Raw genomic sequence first — 19,110 nt, forward strand, 5'->3', positions numbered from 1 at the left:
CTCACCAGGTCGTCGCCCGTGGCCAACACCAAGTCCAAAGAACTTGACCCATAAAGAAATGCCAAAGAACTTGACCCATAAAGAAAACCTCACAGGAACAAGAGCTAGCTTTGTTATAATGAACTCTGCCCAAATTCTCCCATGCTCTCCAGTGCAGAGATTTTATAGCAATCATTTTACCCGTCCAGAAGGAGCAAGATGATGATATAGAAAAAATGCCACTTGAAGCTCCCTCATTTTAATCAATGAACAGCTGCTGCCCCTTGACTCAAAACACAAGCCCTTACAGGAGGACAAAAGTGCTAGATCAAGGGCAAGCAAAGCTTGGCCCATGGGCTGGATTAGGCCTGCAGTGGACTCCGTTTCCCAGCAACCCCTGCCTGCATTGCTGCTGCCAGTTTCCATGGAGACCCCAGCAGCAACAGGGCTGTGACAGCTAGGGCTAGGGTTTCCATGGAGACCAGCCCTAGCAGTACTGGCAAGACACAGGGATCAGGCCTCCAGTGGGCTCCATTCCCAGCAACCCCTGCTCACATTGCTGCAGCTGGTTTCCATGGAGACACCAGCAGTGGCAGAGCTGTGACGGTGCATGGACAGGGTTTTCATGGAGACCAGCCACAGCAGCACTGGCAGGGCATGTGGCTGTGTAGCGAACTGCTCCAGGGCCAAGGCTACCATCTGTTTTTGAGTCTGGGACCCCACTGCTGGGATCTCCATGGAAACCGGCTGCAGCAACTAGGCAAGGGCTGCTGGGAAATGCAGTCCAGCCACCAGCCAGATCCACTATTTTGCCAACCTGTGCTGGATGCCGTGCATGCTCCTACAGGGAACTTGCTTTTCCTGTCTTGAAAAGTTTCAGTAAGATGGACCAATACATCTCCTCTTGTTTTTTGGCTTTTCTTCATCTCTGCAGCATCTCTTTGGGTCTTAATCTCATCTGATTATCTTGTAGCATAAAGCCCTGTGCCTGTGTAATCATGCCAAATCCTTTAGGACCCTATGCCTGCAATCTTCAGTGCAAGGAGGAGGCTGTAAACTGGCAGAAAACTCATAATAAACAGCAGCAGCAGCAGCAAGTAAAATGTGCTTCCATTCTGCAAATCCATTTTGTGGTGCAGGGGAAAAACCTGGGTTCAGTACAGTTGGTTACAGATCAAAAAATTTTCTTGTGTAAATAGAATCATAGAACCATAGAAAATGAAGGTTGAAAGGGACCTCAGGAGGTCATCTAATCCACCCCCTTGCTCCAGGGGGACCAGCCCCAACTAGATCATCCCAGCCAAGGTTTGTCCATCTGGGTCTTAAAAACTTCTAAGGATGGATGTTTGATATTTTCATCAAAACCTGAAAAACAGAAGGTTTGTTTTGTTAACAAAGAAGCCCGAACGTTGATGATATTTAATTAAAAAACAACAGTGTTGAGGTTGGGGGGATGTGGTATGAAATAGAAATTGTTTCCTCACTAGCTCTAAGGTGCTATGCTGTCTGTTTCTCAGGCAATATATGCAATTGCACCATACAAACAAAACAAATGAATCCCTCTACATATTTCCTCCACTTCCCAAAAACAATTGCCAGGGAACCAGGGAGCATAGCATTTGCAGAGCCTCTCTCTCTCTCTCTCTCTCATTCTCTCAAAAGGATACTTACTGACATTAGAAGTTAAAATAGTTAAAGCAGCATCTGTCCAGTGACCATAAGGTAGGTCAGTAGCCTGGACCTGAGATCTTTGTCAAGTCACTTTGTGTCCATTTGTCACCTGTAAAATGGGGATAAGAGCCCTCCCCTTAAGCAGTAGAACATTGCTATTGGAATTTGATTGACTATATCAGTAATTCAGCTAAAATCCCTTTATCAAATCCCAAGGCAAGGAGCAGTTGTGCAGTTACTTTACGCTATCAGGCCTCTAATTGGAAACCTCCGTGGGTGGCTTAGGAGCCACCTGACTGAAAGTGTGTAGAATGAACTGAACTAATGTAGCTGATGTTAACAAAGAGTGTAATAGTAGTGAACTGGAACCATGTTAGTCTTGTCCTGTAGGTAATTTGAAAATTCCATTGTGTATTCTTTGCTTGACATAAGTGAATAAACTCTGCATGCCCTTTATGTGTGAGTGTAAGTGAAAGGGTGAATGGTGACAGAATGGCACAGAGACAGGAAAAGAAGATTTAACTATGTGTTGTAAGCAACAAGGCACCAAATATGTAAGTTACCAGTCAGTAAACTAATAGATGGCTGAAGAATCCCTTTGAGGCCTAGGGCACAAAGGAGATAACAAGGAGGAGGAATGCACATATCCTGCCAGATGGGCAACAAGGACACTCCAAAGCTGAGATACCTGGAGTTTTGTTACAGCCAAGCAGCTTGTATTTTGCTTTGCGGTTTGCACCAGTGGTCTGGTTTTGGACTAGCAGGGAAGGTAGGAGATCCCAGTAGTGTCTGAGGGGCATGTGATTGCTTTGAGCCCTGCCAGGGGCTGAGACGAGCAACCAGAACACGAGCCCAGGACTTGTCATCCAGTTCAGTCCACCTTGGCTTCTGTGCTGGCTTCCCTGCCTGACCCCTGTTTTCCTACCTATTTAGACCTTTCTAGTAACAAAGGGAGAGTTTCCCTGTTACAAGGCTGGCTAGAGCAGAGTAGTTTACTGCCAGAGTAACTCTTTCTCTTACTTCATTTTATCTTCTCCCATGCCTCATTACATCATCTTCCTCTGAGTTCCATGAACTGATCAAACCTAGCCCCAGCCTGCTATACAGGCCTATCTTATTGTTCCCAAAACATAAAAGCTTCTTCTACATTCATTTTCCTTCTGACCAGAGGTTTCAAAAACATGGGCTGGATCTGGCCTGTGGAGACCTGTCATCTGACCCCCAAGCTGCCCCTAGGTGTTAAGTGGACAGGCTGAGTGAGGTATGCTGAATTGCACAGAGTTGGCCCAGTTTCACATCCATAGAAACCCCAAGAACTTCAATGGGAGCAGTTACTGCAGTGGTGAGCATTTCTAAGCACCTAACCCACAGTGCACTCTTCCATCATTTGACTGTCCCTGAAACCCACCAACACACACCCACTGAGAATGGGATGACCAGGCTGCTGAACTGGGGATTTGAATTTTAGCCAGAGAGATTCAGGTATCTCTGCCAAACTGCTGCTAGCATAAGCCAGCCCCCATCCCACAATGTGCTTTGCAGCAAATGCTCGCTTTTGCCTGAGCATGACTTGACAGCTGAGGTGGGGAGGAGACTAAATATTTTGCAGTCCCTAGAGAGATGAAATCCTTCTCTATGCTAGTTGTTTGTTCAGTAGAGGCTGCACTCAGTGAAGGGAAATGGAGTGGACTGCTCTGACTGGGATATTTCTGGTGCTGGCTCTGACTCTTGTGTTTATTATGAAAATCAAGGGTTTCTGGAATCACTGCAACAGGGAGGATTTTCCCCCAGGCCCAAGGCCCTTACCTATCATTGGAAACCTGCACATCATGGATTTGAAAAGACCCTCCCGCACTCTCCTGGACGTAAATCCAACTCTGATGTAGCTTTGCTGACTTCAAATGGGTAAATCTGGCTCACTACTTTAAAAACTCTTATTGTCTTTCCAATTAAGCTGTCAGAAACCTATGGCCCAGTCTTCAGTATTCAGATGGGATTCACAAAGATGGTGGTGCTCTCAGGCTATGAAATGGTGAAGGAAGCTCTGGTGAACCAAACAGATGAATTTGCAGAGAGAGCTGAAGTCCCAGCATTTGAAGAACTATCAAGAGGAAATGGTGACTTCAGTTTAATTGCTACTCACACTTGCTCAAGCAGATAAAAATGTTTCTTTTTAAAGGGCGCTCAGGTGCTTATATGCCTATTTGGACCAGCACCCTTGTAAATCAATGTAAACAAGGGCCACAGCAGGTAAGTTGGCTGATTTAGTCAAAGGTGAAATTGGTGCAAGATAGCAGGAACAGCGTGAGTGAGCTACGACCTCTTCCCCCCTGCACAATTTAATCAGGGCTGGACTATACCACCTCCCCCCCACCACTGCTGAATCAGGGTTGGACCATACCTCATTTCCCACATTGGGCCAGGGGGGCCCTGCTGCCCCCACTGTGGGTGCTGGATTGGTGCCACTAGCTGAATCCAGCCCATAGATAGACCAGGCACTGCCCATACTGCCCACCACTTCTTTAGACCTCTAAAAACTGTATGTCTCCAACATATCTTAGCAAGGAATAAGAAATGTGTCCTTGGCTGGAATCCCTTGCTGCGAAGCTGGAAGAAAAAACAAGGACTTGACCTTTAAAACAGCAGCACTACCTGCTTGCTGTCTCTGAAAAACCCTGAATCCAGCTGCCTGGGTAGAAATAAGCAGCTGAGCAGGCACCCTAAGATTTCTCCTCTTTAAAAATCCCTTTAAAATTTAGGCCCTTGAGTCATTATTTTTTTCATGTTTGAGATTTGCAACAGGGAAATAATCTCCACTTATCTTTAAATTTATTTTTCTCATGTCTCCTCTGAGTTCTTGGACATCCAAAATATCTTGGACATCTTGGCCTGCAGCTCCTCACTCCCTGCAGGGCCCCCTCCACTCCTGGCGGAGTGCGGGGACCTGTGCAGCAGGGAGTGGGAGAGGCAGCAGGCTCCAACGCAAGTCTTCCCCCTCTGCGAGTGCTGGAGCTGCAGGCACATGGGGAGAGCCCCAGCAGCAGGGCAGGCTCCACTCCCTCCTTCCACACAGCGCTGGCTGGAGCTGCGCCCCACTGGGTGCCTGTGCCACATGCAAGTGCCCTGGCCTCCATGCCTGCTGCTGCTGCCACCCAGCCTTAATCTAAGCAAATGCTATCAAAGGCAGTGATGCATCTTTTGTTGTTTAAGAACCATTTTTTTTTGTCATTCTTATAACATGACATAGTCCTTTCACTTCAGGTATTCTTTTTTCACACGGTGAAAACTGGAAAGTGATGAGAAGATTCACCCTCTCAACCTTACGAGATTTAGGAATGGGCAAGAGGGTCATTGAGGACCATATTGTTGAAGAATGTGGCCATCTGATCAAGAATATAGACTCTCAGAAAGGTCAGTGGGTGCTTAACTTCATCAAAGCTCTGAGATTGTGATTCCTATCCATTAGGATACACAAGAGCTTTTTTGTTTCATCAAACTTCCTCCTTTTAGGAAAAACCACTAGCTGTTGTATGGTAGTGTTGGAGTCATGTTGTAGACATGATGGTCCAGGGAATGTGCAAGAGGCAAGGATCTTTGGGAGTGATACCTTTTATTGGATCAGCTGCATAGTTGGGAGAGAATTAGACACGCTTTTTAGGACAAGGCACTCTGGTGATAATCCTTGATCAATTCAGGGTCACCAGGAACTAAAATGGGAAGGAACTTTAGGAGCGGAGAACCAATAAAACAAACACCTTTGCTCCTTATTTTAAGCAAAACTTCTAAAGGCCTTTAGATGCAATATACCCTTTGAACAGGGAATATCATACATCTCTATCATTTTCTTCTGTGTTATCCGGTATTTTTACCATTATTGTAAATTGCAGCAAGCTGATGCTGTGTGATAGACCTGGTTACGCCATCACATTTGCAAAGAGCAGCTTTTTGCAACCTGTGGGTCGCAACCCAAAAATGGTTTGCAAGAATATATGAAAGGGTCGTGAATGAACTTTAAAAATGGATTCTCCCTTAAAGGAGAAAAACATGGAAAACTGTGGCTTTTCCCTTGCAGGTTGGCAGAGCTCAAGTCTGCAAAGGGCTGCTTGGGCCCCCCGCCCCATACACCACCCCCCCACACACACCCCACACACAGTGCAGGCTGGGGCAGCAGGTCAGGAGTGAGGGGCACTGGGTCAGGACTGGCCATCCATGTTTACAAATGGGTCCTGGTACAAAAAATGTTGAGAACCACTGGCTCAGAGCACCTGCCTAAGTCCATCTTTTGGGTTATGTTAGATTTCATGATTTCCCTGATTATGGCCTTATGACTGGATTTTGCTCTACCTTTGTACCATGCTTCATGAATTAAGGGCAGGGAAACTGATGGCTGGGTGTCTGCCCCTGAATGGGAGAGTCATTAAGGATTAGCACCAACCAACCAAGCTTCTCCCCAGCAAAAGAATAGGCTGGAAAACCTAGGAAAACCATTTTTTCTTGCCTAGACTCCCATTAAATGATAACCAAGCCACCAACCACCTGACAGGAGACTTGATCACCTAAGGACAAGACTGCGACTAGCTAGAAATATCACAAAGCAGAAAGGGCTAGAAGGCATAATAGGTTCAGCTATTTTCTGAGCAGCTGTATCTATTAGCCTGGTCTCACTAGAGAATATGGAGCTGGAGACACGAGCTGCAAGAAAACTGGTCCTGGAGTCCTGGAAAGTCATTGTTTGAAATCCAAAGACGGTTCAAGAGTGGTGAAGAAACCGAGGGAGAAAAAGGCATACAGGGAATGGCATATCATTATTGTATCTCGTGTGCCATCTCAAAAGTTGATTGGTTTAAGAATTCCCCTCTGCACCACTCTCAGGTTTCACATGCCCTCACACATTTCAATGATCAGGTATTCGAGATGGGCTAAAGTGTAAACCCGAGGACCCTGAAGGGTAGACCTGGGGGGTAGGCGTGTTTCATCTCCTGGAGAATCTTGAGGTTCAGGCCTATTTTGGCAGCCCAGGACAGATAAAGTATGGGTTCAAACTGTGACACAGTGCCTTGGCAATGAATCTAGAGGCCAAAGAAGAAGACGGTACCAGGAACTCACCCAGACTGAAGGAAGCTTACAAGCACATGGCACATATGGCAGCCAAGTGAATAGCCATGAAGAAAACACACCCTTGAGATCCATAAGAATAAGTGAGGCTCTATGAGGGAGAGGGAATACAAGGCACCTGGACTGCGTTCTTACTGTGATACTGAACTCTGAAGTGACCTGCTGCAGGTCACTTAATCTTTCTTTACCTCCATTTTCTATCTGCAAATGGAAATAGATAAGGATAATGGTTTTTTTGTTTGTTTACCCCTTATCGTGTTTGTAGATAGCAAACTCTATGGGACAGGGAGTGTCTCTTGTGGGTATGTACACCACAGAGCACAGCATAGTCCTGCTCTTGACTTTCTGTTAACTTAACTACCTATTAACCATCCAGTTTGCAACATCTCTTCTTTCACTCAAACATTTTTTAGGAAAGCCCATTGACCTGACTATGATAATGAATGCAGCCGTTGCTAATGTCATCGTGTCCATATTACTGGGAGAGCAGTTTAGCTATGAAGACCACCGATTCACCAGACTTCTACATCTGATCAATGAAACTATCAAGCTTGCTGGAACTCCATCAGTTATGGTAATGTTGGATTGTTGTATGGTCTTTGCGGGATCTTAAATTTTTCCTAGTAATGACTGAGAAACCCAACAAATAGGAGGCTAATCCATAGGTCTATGCAGGTGTGTGACCCAGCTGGGAGTGTCTTGCTTTAAAACATTTTAATTTAGTTATACCCAGAGTGACAGTCAGTTTTCAAAGACCCTTTTTAATGCAAAAAAAAAAAAAAATCAAAGAACACACATCTTTGGAAGACCCTGCCTGACACAATGACCTAACTCCACCATCGGAGGGCACATGTGAAATTATTGTGATGCAATAAACTCCAGCATATACTGTGCTGCAGTTTATTGCTTCTGGGCATCACATTGGAACATGCACCTGGGACTGCAGCACATTGAGCTGGGTCAGAGTAGCCATGGCTGGCAGGGGGTCAGCCTGCCAAACTAGAGCTACTCCGACCTGGCTCAGTGTGGGACTGGCTGGGACAGAGGGACTGGCTGGGACATGAAGGTGCTACAGTACGGGGCTGGCCAGCAGGCAGCCCCTACACTGAAGCATCCTTTTGCCCCAGCCAGCTATGTCAGCATGTACACATGTGCTGCTGCGCAATAAAGAGCACTGCCATGGAACATGTTTACAAGTACAGTAAAATCCCTGTTATCTGGCACAAGTGGGGAATGGTGTGGGAGTGCTGGGTATCTAAAAATGCCGGTTACCTGAGGCCAGTGGTTTTTGGCCACACACGGAGCAGGGGGCGGGGGGTGGTGGCGCCCACACGTGCAGCGGCTGCAGTGCAGGGCAGTGGCTGCATGCAGAATGGGGGGTGGGGCGGGGGGCAGCAGCGGCCACACCCAGAGCAGCTGCAGCACAGGGTGGTGGGTGGCAGCAGTGGTCACCATATGTGAGCTTCCTCCCCCATCGCCCCCTGCCCGAATCCGGCCGGCCACCTGGAAATTCCAGTTAATAGAATTTGCAGTTACTTAAATACCAGATAACAAGGATTTGTTATCTAACTTACAACCATGAACAACGCGTGCCCCCAGTGGCTGCGGGGGCATGGCGACAGCCCGTAGGCACCAGCAGCGATGGGAGTTGTGTGGGCATGGCGGTGGCAAGTGGGGAGCTCCTGTAGGTGGCTGCTGCAGTGTCAGTGGTGGGGGGTGGCTGCAAGCGCCGACTGGCGATTGGTGACCACCCACAAACACCACTGGCAGTGGCAGCAGCAGCCAGCAGCAATTGGAGACCGCCTGCAGACACCATTGGTGGTGTTGGCAGGGCGGGGGGTGTTGAGCAATGAGTACCCGGAGGCGCTGCAGACAACGCCGGCGTGTACCCCCTACATGTCACCAATGCCTACAGTCAAGTTAATTAGCTTCCTGAGGCCTAATAGGGCCGCACATATAGATGCTAAGGCTTTACTGTGGAGTTAATTAGGCAACTCTGCAATAAACATCTCATATAGATCATAGAATCATAGAAAATGAGGCTTGGAAGTGATCTCAGGAGTTCATCTAGTCCAACCCCCTGCTCAAACAGGACCATTCCCAACTAGATCATCCCAGCCAAAGCTTTGTCTGGCCAGATCTTAAAAACCTCCAAGGATGGAGCTTCCACCACCTCTCTGGGTAACCTGTTGAAGTGTTTTACTACCCTCCTAGTGAGAAAGTTCTTCCTAATATCCAACCTAAACATCCCTTGCTGCAACTTAAGACCATTACTCCTTGTTCTGTCTTCTGTCACCACTGAGAACAGTCCGACTCCAGCTTTTTTGATGCACCCAAAGTCACAATTCCCTGGATCAAAGAACTCCAGATGTTCTTCCAACTCTCCTTGGATCCTGTCTGTGGCAGCCTGCCTTCCCAAACAGCTACCCTCAAGTGATGCATACACCACAATAACTAACAACCTCTTGCTCTTCGAATGTGCCTCTCAGCTGTTCAGTATCCTTTTAATCACCTGGCTCATCCAGGCAAAACAAGGTTTGTGGAGGGAGGCAGGATTCTTGAAGCCAACAGTTTCGGACATTGTTTTCAGTACTGTAACTAGGGGGCAAGAAGGTTATAAGCAGAAACCCTGCTTTCTGGCACTGAGCATCTCTCCCCACCCCTGGACAGGGAAGTTTTGCCTAAAGTATGAAGGTCATTAGTTATGCCACTGATTGTTCCTCTACAACAGGAGTATCAAACTTCCAGCCCACGGGCCTTCTTGTAGGCTGGACCACCCACCCCTGTGGGCTAAGTTCAGCCCATGGGGCTCCCAGCTCTGTCAGTGGCTGCAGAAGTATAAAATCATAGAAAAATAGGCCTGGAGGGGACCTCTGGAGGTCATCTAGTTCAACCCCCTGCTCAAGGCAGGATCATCCCTCTCCAAACCACCTATACGAGTCCTTTTCTAACCTATTCCCACTGCAAATGTTTTTAAAAGCACATTTGAGAGATCCAAGAAAGATGGCCCTGCTTACTATAAAGGAAGCTAAATTTCTCCACAGTCCATACCAATCTGTCTGTGACGAAAAAGTCCTTCCTGATCCCAAATGTGGTGATCAGCCTGACCTTGGACAGTGGGGAAAGACCCTTCTTCTTTGGGAAATTAGTCCCAGTAGTGTAATCAGGAGGGTGAAGAAATCAGGAACCTCCAGGTCTTAGTCCTGGTTCAGCTAATTGTCTGTCCACCTTGTAGTCATTTTAGCTAGCCCACATTTCTCCCATTTGTATATAAGAAAGTCATGCGAGGCTTTGTCAAAAGCCTTGCTAAAGACCAGATACTAATCATTTCTACCCAGGAGAACTTCTACAATCTTTTCTCTAACGCCCAATGAAGGGTGCTTGTGCCCAAAAGCTTGCAATTAAAGATTTTTTTTTGCAAAAATCTTGTTGGTCTTATAAAAGATATGACCTCTATTATGAGTCCCGATTGTCCCGATTGCGTTTAACTCTAGGCGCAAATGGCGCCAACCGAGATACCAGATACTAATTGGTGTTTTCACTACATTTATGGCATTCCCTCCATCCACTCAGCTACTTACTTTGTCAAAGAAGATCAAGTTTGTTTGACGCTCACCTTCCCCTATCCCTTCACCCACCACCACAATCAGGGATTTTAGTCTCCTTTGGCAACTAAGATTGGTGACAGGGGAAAAAAGGAAGATGAGCAGCAGCGGTCTTAGCTCCCTGTGGGGATTCACATTGCCACGGGGGCTGCTCATGGATTGTCCAGCCCACAGGAAGCCATGCAGTCCAGATCTGGGCTGTGAGAAGCTGCACATCTTGCAGGGTCCAGCATGCAGGGCCAATGAGTTGGACACCCCTGCTCCATAACATACCTGGCTGCTCTTAACTGCTCCTATCTGGGAACCTGTCACTTCTATCTGTTCTTCCCATGTCACTTACTGCATTCAGGCACTATGGGCACCAAAGAGGTATTCCCTTACCCTCAGATACATGACATGGTCTCTCACAATGGCTAAGTTACATCCCAATAAATCTGGATCCTTCCAAGGTATCTCCGACAAGAGATCACAATGCTATGGCACACAAGCTCTGATTTTGTTTCGCTGAACTTAGATTTCTGTTAGCTGTTCCTGGTGGAGTGTGTTGAGAAGTGATCAGGGCAGGATTTTTTGTGGTATATTTTACTGGACCAACTGTATAGTTGGAAGATCTCTTGGCATCAGGAGATCTCTTGGCTTTCAGGCATCAAGGGCTCTTTTCCAAGTCCTTGAAAAAATGAAATGAGATTAAGAATTTTATCTTAAACATGACACCTAAGGATTCAACTAATTCTAGCCAGCAGCACAGGAGGAGTGGATCTGCTTACACAGCCTCTGCCCCTAACCTGGGATGACCACTGGGATGTGCACACCAAACGCTCACTCCTGCTCAGCAAGCACCAAATCCTGGAAATACAGTGATGTCTGTGCCTCAAAACAGTCCTGAGCACATGCCCTAGGCTACTCCCAGGCTCTCTGGCATGTGGAGCTGGAGCCCATGTGAGATATTCTTCTCACGCAGCGCTCCCAAGGTCAGGACAGAGGTGGAATGGACAAGTTCCTGAGGACTCAGTTGTGCAGTTCACTTGTACCCAGAAAAGAGCAAGGATGCTAGGTTTACATTATCCAAAGTGCTGCATTTGTAGCAAAATTAGACCCAATCTCACTTGCTCATGTCATGCCAAATATATGTTTGCTTGGTGGCATGCTTGCACATGGCAGAAACAGGGTAGAGAGTAGTCTTCCAGTTATTGCTTCCCTCCTGTGCCGGCTAGATATGGCAAGCTGAGTGTATGAGGAGATAAGGTTTATGAGCTGTTTGAAGCCCCAACAACAGCTTCCTGTACCTCAGTTAGCCAGTCTGAAAATTGGACATAAAAACATTGACATGTTTTAGTAAAGTTTTTTCAGCCCTTTGACCTGCATGTGTTACCCTCTTGTTAAGTATTCTCAGTACTTATTTTTGCTGTCTCTGACTTCCTTTGGTTTTTAGATCTATAATCTGTTTCCAACACTTGGCTTTCTCCTGAAGGGTCACAAGACTCTTCTCCAAAACAGAGATGAGCTTTATGCTTTTACACAGGTTGCTTTCACAAAACACCTCAAAACACTGGACAGAAATGACCTGCGAAGTTTTATTGATGCGTTCCTCATACGGCAGCAGGAGGTAACTGAGTCTCTACGTTTCTACTGACTTGCTTGTTTCCTTCTTGCATAGTGGAGGTAAAAACATATTGCACAGAAGCGTAGCACTGCCAAAGTACACACCTACCAAAGTAGCCAAACTGTGCAGATAGCTTGCTGCTCTTGGCTCTTTTGTAATCAAGGCATTACCCAAAATTCAGGGCCTTGAGAGTCATTTCAGAAAGGAAGATACACTGAGGATGGAGTCACAGTAACACTGACTCAGCTTTGGTTACTTGCAAATGCTGTACACAATCCTATTTTCCTGATTACAACAGAGACGAAAAAAAAACAGAGAAGGTTTCTTTGCTTATAGCTCTGAGCCCATCTCCATCATTCCTCAGCCTAAAGTGTTTTTCCCTTTGGTCTTTCTCAAGGTCAGGTTCCCAATGCTTGCACAGGCTGTATTTTGTGCTTCCTGGTTTCATATACAGGCACAGAAGCCCTCACAAAGCAATAGCCAGGAATGATGTCTGTGTCTCCATCAGTGCCTTAGCTGTCCTGTTCAGCAGCAGTCTGCGACTGACGACTGAGAGGTTTCCTAATGCAACAAATCAGAGACTTTCCAGTTCCCTTTAGCATTGCAGTACAGATTTTACTTAGTAAATACTTATTACCTCACTGGAAATCTTTTAGTTTTAATTTTTTTTTTCCTTCTTTCCCCAGGAGAAAAGTGACACCAAAAGTTATTTCAACAATGACAATTTCAAAAGCCTCATAAGCAATTTGTTTTCTGCTGGTATGGACACCACTTCCGCCATGCTGTGCTGGGGCATTTTGCTAATGACGAAGTACCCTAAAATTCAGCGTAAGTGCTTTTTTGACAGGCCCCATGGTGGCCAACACTACACCAATTCTACCTATTTATTGGTTTGTTGGATTGATGAGAAATGCCTGTTACAGGGTGAGCTGGCCCTGGGGAACCCTCAGCCCTCTGGAGGAAGCCCAGCTGGGGGACATTTGGGTAATGAGGGAGCTTAAAACCCCAAGGGAAAGACTGGGAAGGGGAGCAAACTGTGAGGGAACAATATGAAAACAGGAGGAAAGCTATGAGCAGAACAAGCTTGGAGCCAGGCTTGTCTTTAGTCTGTAACAAAAAATAAATAAATTTAGTTGTTCGTTAAAAAAAACCACTAAGAAACTGTGAATTTGATTGAATATCTGTCATTGGAATGAGACGGGATGCAAGGGCGGATAGACAGAAAGAGCAGAGCAGCACCACCTTGTGTGCTTGGCAATCGGCAAGGATGTCTTCTTCAGTGCTTTATGGCTCACAGGAGCCTCCCCTCCTCGACCTCCCCCCAATCATCCCCACCAATCACATGCTGCTTCTGCCTCCCATTGGCTGTTACCTGCCTATAACGGCTGCTCAGGGCTGGACACAGGCATGTGCAAACTGGGCAGCCACCTGGGGCCCAGACAGAAAGGTGGCCCAAAACTGGTAATTTTTTTTTATACTTATCATTATCTCTGGCAAAAGGGGGGCTGATACTTAAAGTTCACCCAGGGCCACCAGGAGTCTAAGTACAGTGCTACAGCTGCTAGCTTTGAAGGTAAAGTGGGCTACGTAGCCCATGGCAGTCTGAGGCAGCAGGCAGGAAAAGTAGAGGAATGGTAACTTTTGACATTATATTAAACATACACCTGTAAAAAAAAAATCAGCGTAAAAAAGATTGGTTGTCAGTAAAAAAATATTTTTTGACTCGGTAACACTGGGTTACTCACCCATGTCAGAAGGCCAGCTGCCTCATTCTGCAGCAGCTGCAACTTCAGTCATCAAGGGTAGCCCCTTGTAGACCACAATGTAATAATCTAACCTTGAGGTCAACAGAGTATGGATGATAGTTACCACAATCAATACTTAAATAAAGGGTCTCAGCCAGCTCACCAGAGGTAGTTGGTGTTTCTTGCCAGTGCTGCACCTGCAGCAGGGGATGCAAGAGCCACCCTGAAGGCTGTGAACCTAAGTGAGAAGAGGAGGCTAAATACCATCAATAATAGGTGTCCCAATCCTGCCCCACCCAGGTCAAGAAGTCTTCCCACCACAATCATCTCTGTCATGCCTGAATTCAGGTTTCCAGCTACTCCTCACTTAATGTCATAGTTACGTTCTTGGAAAATGCAACTTTAAGCCAAATGATGTTAAACAAATCCAATTATGTCACAGTAGTTACCTACTAGCAGGCAGCGGCCAAATAACGTTAAAACTGAACATTGAGAGACTTTAAACAAGTATGTTCCCTAATAGATCAGCGATGTAATAACAAAACAACGTTAACAGGAACAACATTAAGTGAGGAGTACCTGTAATTGGTTCAACCTCATCCAATCTCCAACTGCAACCATGCTCTAGGAAAAGACTGAGACTGACACTGCATGGCCCAGGTCATCAGCATACTGATGGCGCTTCACTCCAAATGTCTGCATAATCTCACCCAGTGACCTCATATATACATTGAACAGGAAAGGCAACAAGATGGAGCCCTGGGGGATCCCACAGGAAGGATCCCAATGAAATAATGAGGACACATCTTCCCCCAACATCCCTGGGACCTCCCTGCACTGGGGAATCTCACAGCTAAATCCTTAGCTGCTCTGGTTTCAGCTAAAATAGCCAGGTTCTCCAGCAGGGAGCTGTTATGGCTCCTTTTTTCTTTGAATCATGTACAGAGAGGAACATGAAACATCAGTTTATGAGTGGGTTTATGCATTTATTTCTTTGCAGCCAGATTCCAATCTCAGATACACCTATGCAAGCCTGGAGCTGCTCTCTTCTAGTCACTGGACATGCTTTTGTCTTGTGCTAGAAATTTGCAACTTAGCAGATTTCAGCATGTTCACCAGAGAACACATTGGAGAAGTCAACCCCTGTTCTCCCTGCAGGTGCCATTCTTGCCAGAAGGAGAATGCCCAAATTTCACCATGTATAAAAAATGGTGCTTCATGGCAAGAGGATGCACAAATTTCATCCATTGCCACTACTTGGTTGTAAGTGCTCAGAAGGCCTACTTGGCACTTCAGTGAGAATATGGGTTTTCTTTGCACTTCTAAAAGCTCTCCATTCACTTTTAATAGTGCTGAGCAAATGTGTTAAAGTCAACTATTGTCAGCATCCCACTTACATCTGGAAAGAGAGATTTCTGAGACTGTACCATATTATTTTTATATACTGTTATGTATCTTTTGTAGCAGAAAAGTTCCATACTTTTCCATCATTAGTATGGTCACCTCATGTACAATTTTTGCAGAAAAAGTCCAGGAGGAGATTGAGAAAGTGCTAGGATCAAACCCTCCACGCATGGAACATTGAAGTAAGATGCCCTACACAGATGCAGTTGTCCATGAAATTCAGAGGTTTGCTAATATCCTGCCAATGGACTTGCCTCATGCAACTACCATGGACGTCACTCTCAAAGGCTACTTCATTCCAAAGGTGAGCTGTTGGCAGCCCTCTTTTCCTTCAGTCTTCTCCTGTGGTTTCATAGATTTCATAGACATTAGGGCTGGAAGGGACCTTGGAAGATCATCGAGTCCAGTCCCCTACCCAAAGGGCAGGAAGTCAGCTGGAGTCATAGGACCCTAGGAAGATAAGCATCCAAGCTCAAGCTCCATTCTTGGTTAGTTGCATTAAATCAGAGTGGATCTGCAGAACCAGGACAGTATTTGCAATGGCCTTATTAACAAGATGTGTATGTTGTACTTTTCAGTGCCTATTCCTATAGCAGTGGCCAAGAGACCATACTCCTCCATGGGATAACTCTTCAGTTGTGATTTTCAGGGAACTTACATCATCCCCTTGCTGGCCTCTGTGCTGCAAGACAAATCTCAGTGGGAGAAGCCCGATACTTTCTATCCTGAGCATTTTCTTGATGCTGAAGGAAAGTTTGTGAAGAAGGAGGCCTTCATGCCTTTTTCAGCAGGTACCTTCTGTTTTCTATTTACTGCTGTGAGGGGGAGAGAGCTAGGATCCAGCAGATTATGCCATAACCTAGTGATTCTTTCCATTTTAAATCTCATACCCTCTCATTTTCTTCCTTTGGAATTTAACAATTTCCCCATTCATGGAAGGGGCTGGAGTGGCAAGTTGTTAAGCTTTCTGGCTACAAGTCTAGAGGGATAAGCATGCATTTCACTCAAGATATTTTCCCTTTAATGCCTGTCTATAAATGGGACATTGGCCCTTTGGACAGGCGATCAAAGGTGGAAAAATGTGGCTCTGGCCACATCACTCCTTCGTGTGTTGTCAGCTTTGGAAGAACACATGCATCAAATCTGCTAGGCCCATGGTCTAGTAAGCTGGGAATACCTTTGACCCTGACTCTTAATATAAGCCTGTAATGCTCCAGAGAGCATGTATTCACCAATAGTAACCCAATTTGGGTATTTCTCATTCCACTACAATAAGGATCTTGCTTCTATGAGCAATGTCTTTGTCATCTTGGTACTGGGCTACTAAAATGCTTTATATAACCCCAATTAAGGAAAACATCATTTGACTTGAAGGGGCTAAAATCAGTTCTTTATTGTTAACTTCTGTCCTGAACAAGAGCCTGAGGAGGCTGTATCAAATGTCAGCTCAGAAGGTGAAAATTACACAGATCCTGGCAGCTTACCTGTTGAAATACATTTTTTCACAATCACAGGGCATCAACCCTCGGTGATGTGCACTCAAATCAGTTAAGATGTAGCTTTTAAAACTGAGCAAAAATTTTACAAATTTATACAAAAGTTTGGAAAGTAGATTCTTTCTTGCTATAGAAAGACTGTTTAAGGTTTTAAATAGAATGTATGGGGGGGTTAATTTGGTCTTTTAAATATATTTTTTCACATGTAGACTCAGATGCTCATTTAAAAAATTCAGTTTAAATCTATGCTTTGATCTGTCAGGTAAATTGATGAAAAAACTCCAGCCAGATCAGAGGTGGAAATGAAAGAAGAAACAAGAACAAATTGAAAAGTATAAATGCAAAACAAAAAAAATGAAGGTGTTGCTGAGAAACAAAAACTTCACAACATTCAAATTGGTTTTATGCATAAGTCTTTTCAGAATATAAATATATCTGGATTAATTAAAAGAATATGTAAAGTACATCTATGATTGTACCATCACTATTCCATAGGACAAATTTACTCTCTTTTTAAATGCTTCTAAGATATTTGTGATTTTCTTTACAAACTGGCACATTTTAGGAAAATGCCCTGTTCTCAGCTCCACCCTCTTATGAAAGAAAAGGCCATCCAACTCAAGCGGTCCTTTTAGCTAGTAGGATTAAGGCACACCTTTTCAGTAGCCAGTGGTATCTATCTAAGAGTTTGATATGGCCAGCACTTCATCTGGCCAGCTTTGACTTCCCGGGGCTGAATGACTAGCTATTCATGTTTAGCTAGAGCATTTGGGAGCTGCCTTTAGCATGAGTCCAGAAAACTTGCCCACGTTCCCCTGGAACCATAGCAGGATGCATTAGCCACTCCCCGTGCCATGAAACCTCCCACAACGAGATGCTTCTGTTCTGAATCGTTACATGAGAAGAGAAGCTGGCCTGTGTCAGTAGGGCCTTCCTATAGTTAAAGCAACCGCTGGTTCTGAAATGTTGATGTTTGTCATGCCTTTTTTTAAAGGTCGGAGGAGGTGTGTGGGCGAGACTCTTGCCAAAATGGAGCTCTTCCTCTTCTTCACAAGCCTCCTGCAAAGGTTCAATTTGCACTCTGCTCCTGGTGTTTCCAGCTCAGACCTAGACCTCACCCCTGCAGTTGGGTTGACCTCAGGGCCCATGCCCCATAAGATCTGTGTGGCAGCACGGACTTAGGGTTCCCTTTCTGGCATGCCTATCTTATCTGTGTATCTTCAGTCCTTCCCATGCAGCTTTGCACAGGCCTTTGGCTATAGTTTGAGCAATGCTTTGGTAGCCTTTGCTTGATCCCTCTCATACTAGTTCACAGCCCCACAGACTCCAGTGACCTTAGTGAGTTTCCACCATTATAAATGTGCTGTGCATTTTTCATTATAATAAAAAAACAGACACAAATCTCTGTTTCTTCCCTTGAATCATTCACAACCAGAAACACTGCTTTGCAAAGAAGACCCAACCTCCACCAGCCAGTAGCCAAGACAAACATCATGGGTGGCTGCAGGACACATGGTTAAGCATCTTAGGCATCTTTTGCACAGAAATCCTGCTGAAGCTGGCTCCTCTGAAGCCCCAAAGTGCTGAGCCTGCAATCTCAGATGCCATTTCCCTACTACCCCTTCACATTTATAGCTTTCAGCTTGGCAAGAAGGGCCTAGGAGAAGTCAGAACTGCAGCAGAGATAGGCAAAGTGATTACAGTTCCACAAAGCCTCTGCTGCCATTCAGTCTGCTGCTCCTAAGTTTTCAAATTTGCCTCAAACTTCTCTTGTTTCAAAGATGAATAAGGGTGGAAGAGACCAACTTGCTGATCAGCACAGGATCACCCCTGACTACTCTGTCCCAGGAAAGTGTTTGTCTAACCTGCTGTTAAAAACTTCCAAGTGTGGAGATTTTACAGCCTTGCTAGGTAATCCCGTCCTGTGCTGAAACACCGTGTTGGTGAAGAAGTTCTTCCTAATTTCCAACTAAAATTTCCCTTGCTGGAATTTAAGAACATTTCTCCTTGTCCACTTCCCTGCAGCCACAGATAATAATTCATTACCATACTGTTTTTTCGGATTGATACCAGCTTGGGTGAAGTAGGAGACCTTCTGGAAGGGAGGACTAGGATCCACAATGACCTAGATAAACTGGAGAAATGGTCCAAAATCAGTCTGGTGCAATTTAACAAGGACAAGTGCCAGATCCTGCACTTGGGATGGCACTATTGTATAAACACATCCACACTGGGGAATGCTTGGCTCAGTTACAAGACTGCAGAGAAGAACATGGGGGTTATAGCGGAACATAAGCTGAATACAAACCAACAATGTGCTCCTGTTGTTAAAAAAAGAAATAAAGGCCAAGAGCATTCTGGGTTGTATTAACAGCAACATCTCTGAAATCAAAGGAACTGATTTTTCCAGCTTGTTCAGCACTCCTGAAATCTCCCCTGGAGTTCTGTGCTCAGTTTCGGGCATTGCGCTCCAAGAAAGGTTATAGCAGATT

General features: G+C 45.4%; 1 protein-coding gene across 1 annotated transcript; it reads left to right on the forward strand.

The window, feature by feature from the left end:
* Positions 1-3,314: 3,314 nt before the first annotated feature.
* LOC109300271 (cytochrome P450 2K4-like) lies at positions 3,315-18,019 on the forward strand. Its single transcript, XM_019520954.1, is given in 9 exon segments — positions 3,315-3,515; positions 3,605-3,767; positions 4,912-5,061; positions 7,179-7,339; positions 11,803-11,976; positions 12,660-12,801; positions 15,242-15,426; positions 15,772-15,913; positions 17,613-18,019. Coding segments are annotated over 9 exon segments (1,491 nt in total). The 5' UTR covers positions 3,315-3,329; the 3' UTR covers positions 17,801-18,019.
* Positions 18,020-19,110: the final 1,091 nt, after the last annotated feature.

This window comes from Gavialis gangeticus, unplaced genomic scaffold, assembly GCF_001723915.1.
Source record: "Gavialis gangeticus isolate Ggan-Ray unplaced genomic scaffold, GavGan_comp1, whole genome shotgun sequence".
Taxonomy (NCBI): Eukaryota; Metazoa; Chordata; order Crocodylia; family Gavialidae; genus Gavialis; species Gavialis gangeticus.